Source organism: Sesamum indicum, linkage group LG2 (assembly GCF_000512975.1).
Source record: "Sesamum indicum cultivar Zhongzhi No. 13 linkage group LG2, S_indicum_v1.0, whole genome shotgun sequence".
Lineage (NCBI taxonomy): Eukaryota > Viridiplantae > Streptophyta > Magnoliopsida > Lamiales > Pedaliaceae > Sesamum > Sesamum indicum.
Genome location: NC_026146.1, coordinates 17,917,627 through 17,922,423, shown reverse-complemented (window position 1 = coordinate 17,922,423; position 4,797 = coordinate 17,917,627). Strand labels below are relative to the sequence as shown.

Sequence of the window (4,797 nt, the reverse complement as noted above, 5' to 3'; positions counted from 1 at the left end):
CAGGAAAGATTCTACTTTGGTGATAACATTTTACCGTGCTTTGAAAGTGGTATACCGCTGCTCTTGCAAAGGCTACAACAGCTCCCTGACTCTGACAATGTAACATTTCTTCTTGTTTTCTTGGATCAAGTCAAGCTTTCCACCACTTCTGAGTAACTTATGCACAAAGTGGTTTCAATAAAGTTTATGTGTTCATGAAATTGAGGGGCATCCTTGCCATTATATATTGAAACTTTGCGTGAGGTCTTTTTTATCATCCAAGGTCTTCAGAAAAGCTAACGCTAAATGATTTGTGCAAATTCAAGGGTAATGGATGCCTCCGGTAAGAACTTAACTTTGGGACATCTTCTTCTACTACTTCTCTTTTTTAATTTTTATTTTTTTAAATTACATTTAATTTTCTGACATATGTTCTTCTGTGGTATGTCTTATGCTTCACTACCATTCGTTCATACTCGAGAGCAAAACCGATTTTGTTAGATATAGATTTTGTAAACCAGTAGCCACCTAATTAGTAGATGAAATCAAGTATTGTTTTTTTTTTTCTTTCTGAAAGTTGCCAGTTCTTTCCTCTGTCCAGATATCAATAGCCTTTCCAGATGATGGTGCATGGAAGAGGTTTCACAAACAGCTGCAGCACTTCCCAATGGTACTACTCTTTTTGTGGAAGAGTGGAACTTCGAGCAATTCATCGAACTTTGTGGAAAAATAAATGTTGACCTGTCCTTATTTTGCACATCCGTTATCACACAGATTCCGCCATTACTGAGTTCCACTTTCTAGTATCTGCAACTATGATGCACTAAATTGGCTAACTTGCTTGCTTAATTTGTTGTGCAGATCGTCTGTGCAAAAGTGAGGGAAGGTGATCAACGAATTGTAAGACTTAAGGAGGGTGACCCTAAGGGACGTCATGTCGTGATAGTGGATGACCTTGTCCAGTCAGGTGGCACACTGTTAGAGTGTCAGGTAAGATGGTACAAGTTTTCCATCCACACGAAATCAGCATCATCTATTGGGATATTTTACCATGTTGGATAAGTATTCTTGATATGGTATTCCAAAGAAGAAATTTTTTCAGAGAATGAAGAGAAAATAAATTATTGTTGTTAACCATATTAGCTATAGAGAAAGTTGTAACATGTTAACCTCATGCGCTTGGCTGCAAATGTTTTAGTTCATTCTATATCCGTGACTTCTTTTCTAACTCTTGCCGCTAACCATCTTAACGAAGGTAGGTGGATTCCCTCTGAAAATTTAAGGAGTCTTCTTTACTGAAAGTGTCTATGTTGCTAGATCAAGTACTGAATACCAGAAATGTTGCATGTGAATACTGGTTCATTTGAACATGGAACATGACACACGTCGTCCCCTCATCCGGCATTTGATCCACCTCTTGGGTCTGAAGGGAAATTTCCTCTGGTTGAACAGCTTCATGCTTGTCACTCCGAAATATGTTAATATCTTCTGTTTTTCTTGGCTATCTCCTTCTATGCCATTAAACAATTTCTGCACAGTTGAGCAAATTCGGTTCTCTCAGTTAAACACTTTTCACTATGAACACAGTGTTTGTTCGGCATACCACAGTGCATAGATTTCTACCAAATCGTCGCTTTAAGTAACGACTTTAGTTCTTTACTTTGGAATGTCATACCTCTCTCTGTTGGTCTTTCAGAAAGTGTTGGCCAAACATGGAGCTGCAAAAATAAGTGCCTACGTGACACATGGCATTTTCCCAAATAAGTCTTGGGAGCGGTTTAAACATGACAAAGGAGGTAAGCCCCTGCCATTTATTTCAGTTTGTTTTCACATTTCCTATCATAAGCCAAGGCTGTTACTTGTAACGTATGCTTTTCTAACCCATACATTATCTGCCTTGTGCTGTTGCAAAGCTCTTTTCCTTACAATAATAATAAGTCGAATTATGTACTTATAAACATTCTAGCGAGCTCCTTGCGATTAGCTTATAGAAATTCACATTTCTTATAATCACTGTGGGTTGAACTTGAAACTTTCAGGGAACCCTGAGAACGGGATGACTTACTTCTGGATCACAGACTCATGCCCAGCAACAGTGAAGCAGGTGAAACAAAAGGCTCCATTTGAAATCATAAGTCTCGCTGCTGCTATAGCATCGGCACTCCAGATTTGATAGTGATCCAAAAAGTTTTGTTGTGAAACTATTCTTGCCTTTTCTTGTTTCTTGGGTTGTATTTTATTTGATCTCCTGTTTTTCTGAAGAGTGAGAAGGCTTATAGAGTTACTGACGACAGCTAAGGCAGACTAAACTTTCTGTTATAGAATAGTGCTCAAATGTCATTAGATGCGTTTGATTCATTTGTAGGATGGTTCTGGAGATGTTCCTCAAAATCAATTTCTTGAAAATATTTAAACGGACGCAGGTGCCTTTTTGTTGTGGAGTTCTTTTCTGATAGTTTATTTTTGAATTGTTCTATTTAGTTGATATGAAACTCCGTATTAACATATTTGCATTTTGCTTTGTGGGTATATGTAAGCAGGTCAAAGAACACACATGTAAAATTAGTTTATCTAACCATATAAAGTTACAACAAGATTAATTTATTAACTACCAAACAGAAGTTTCAATTTTCAGATTTTATTAGCATAGCCGTACATTCATTTGTACAAGACAAAAGCATCTATCTCAATTTTGAGCAGACCCATCCAAATCACAGGAGCTGCTAAAGCTTTCTCTTCTTTTTTCCCACTTGTGAAATAAAATTAAAAGAATAAAGAATTCTTAAACCCAGAAAAACCTGAAGATGGTTTATAGCTTACCCAAACAAGTATAAACTACACTATAACACTTTCATATCACTCTGTTAGACTTCTTTATGTAGCTTAAGAGCCTATTAAGGGCCTTGCCACTGTCAATAGCCTCTCTGGCTCTATCCATGGCTGCAGATATATCTTCAGCACCATCACATCCTAGCAAGTGATCAACCATTCCAGCATTTAAGACGATTCGATCATATGCTGGACCCTTCTCACCACGAAGGGCTGCTAAACCTAACTCTATATTCCTTGTAACCTGCATTAATTGAGGAAACAAGAAATTGTAAGCAGTTGGATAATAATCTGGTTATTGAAGGATTAAGAAAAAAAATATTTTTTGTCATGGTCCTAATCCGAAATCATAGCATTAGCTTGGCGACTTAATCCCAGATTTACCATGGACATAATACAGAATTTAGATGCAAATAAGCCATCACCGTAACCTTACAAATTGTACAATGAGGACAGAGGAGAAGAGAAAGATACAACATCTTTATAGCAGCTTCAGAGCTATATTCTGCTAAATGAAATAGCTGAGCAAGCAGATTTGCGTACGGTACACACATGGCTAGCCAGCTAACACAACGAGAAAATCCCACAACTTGAGAGTGGCAATTCAATTTAGTTTCTCCAAGACCATATGACATCAAGTTCTGATATCATACTGAAATTGGCTGAACTCAGCAGTTTAAAAAAGAAAGCCTCTATCCTTTTTTATTGAAATATGATGCTTATGCCCAACTTGTACGGATAAATGAAAAAACAAAAGAGAGAGAGAGAGAGGAAGGGAGGGAGGGAAGGGGGGAGAATTTGCGGACTTACAGATCTATCAGTTCTTGGAGTATCAGATGGTTCAAAACCATAGTCCATCGCATTCACAACAATATTGTAACTCTCACGTGATACTCCTATGACATTAAATTAAAAGCATGTGATGAAATCAGTTAATAGAATTAATTTGCTTCTTAAAGTAACAACTATAACTTCAGTGATTACGCCTGAAGAAGCTACTTACCGTCATTTTTTCTAAAGATAGGCCTAGAACTCACATGAAAAGCAGCCTAATAAAGAAATCACAACATCTAGAAATTCGGATCAGCAAAAAATACACACCATCCACTGCTTGAGTAGGTATAACATCCAGCGAGCGGAAACCTGAACAGTAATTAACAGGCAGTCCTTTGGATGCATTTGGCGATCTCAATCTTGTAGTCATCGATAGAGCGCCTTCCTCACCCTAAATTCATAAATCAGAAGATGATATACATCCTGATCACTCATCTCGCAAACAACACAATCAAAGTTAAGTTATCATCATATAACCAAGTTGAAGTGCCTTATCAGTTTAGTACCTTCACCACCAAGCCTGATTGAACACCTCTTCTTCTCATTAGCATCAGAAGTGACTCCTCATAACCTTCATGATAAAATCCAGCAACAATAGCTTCCTTACCCTTAGCCTAAAGAGAAATAAGCAATCAGGGAACAAACAATAGTGACAATCAATTGATATCAGAGTAAGCGATAATAAGAAAATATTCATGTTTAAGCAAGGGCACTGATAAATATGTATGCAACCGAAGTGGAGTTAAGCAGCCACCTCCTTAAATAGCTTTATGGGAGGAGAAACCCTATGCCACAGGGTGTATGCACAAGATAAATGTTCTTCAAATTTACTTTTAGCATAAGTTCTCGCTTGTTACCACTTAAAATGAGTACACAAGCACCAACACACAAATTAATAATCAGCAGTTATCATAAGAGGCTTACCCTTACAAATTGCTGGACTTTCTCTGTCGTTGCAAGTGGGGGACGTTTCTTTATATGTTCCCTCACCCCGATCAATGAGTATCTGTTAAAGGTGTGTGTTATATACATATACCTATAATCAGGTATAATAAACAGATAATCTATCCTCAATTTTGAGAACAGATTGGCCTGTGAGAGGCATGAGCACCATGGGCTATATGCAGTGCAGAACATTAAGAGAAAGACAACTTT

General features: G+C 37.5%; 2 protein-coding genes across 3 annotated transcripts in view; one reads left to right on the top strand and one right to left on the bottom strand.

Moving 5' to 3' along the window:
• LOC105156638 (ribose-phosphate pyrophosphokinase 4) overlaps positions 1-2,420 on the top strand; it is a 3,994-nt gene extending 1,574 nt beyond the window's left edge. The window contains exons 3-7 of the mRNA XM_011072834.2: positions 4-99; positions 581-649; positions 841-969; positions 1,676-1,775; positions 2,019-2,420. Of these exons, the coding sequence (XP_011071136.1) occupies positions 4-99; positions 581-649; positions 841-969; positions 1,676-1,775; positions 2,019-2,152 (528 nt within the window). The 3' untranslated portion in view covers positions 2,153-2,420. The remainder of the gene's footprint in view (positions 1-3; positions 100-580; positions 650-840; positions 970-1,675; positions 1,776-2,018) is intronic.
• LOC105156637 (anthranilate phosphoribosyltransferase) overlaps positions 2,598-4,797 on the bottom strand; it is a 5,051-nt gene continuing 2,851 nt past the window's right edge. Inside the window, exons 6-10 of one of the 2 annotated variants that reach the window (XM_011072833.2) lie at positions 4,567-4,648; positions 4,149-4,256; positions 3,910-4,033; positions 3,619-3,704; positions 2,598-3,052 (exon numbers count right to left, since the gene is read on the bottom strand). In XM_011072833.2, coding sequence (XP_011071135.1) covers positions 2,831-3,052; positions 3,619-3,704; positions 3,910-4,033; positions 4,149-4,256; positions 4,567-4,648 — 622 coding nt within the window. In that variant the 3' untranslated portion in view covers positions 2,598-2,830. Of the gene's footprint in view, positions 3,053-3,618; positions 3,705-3,811; positions 4,034-4,148; positions 4,257-4,566; positions 4,649-4,797 lie in introns of both variants that reach the window. The other variant, XR_002286638.1, reaches the window with a different exon arrangement.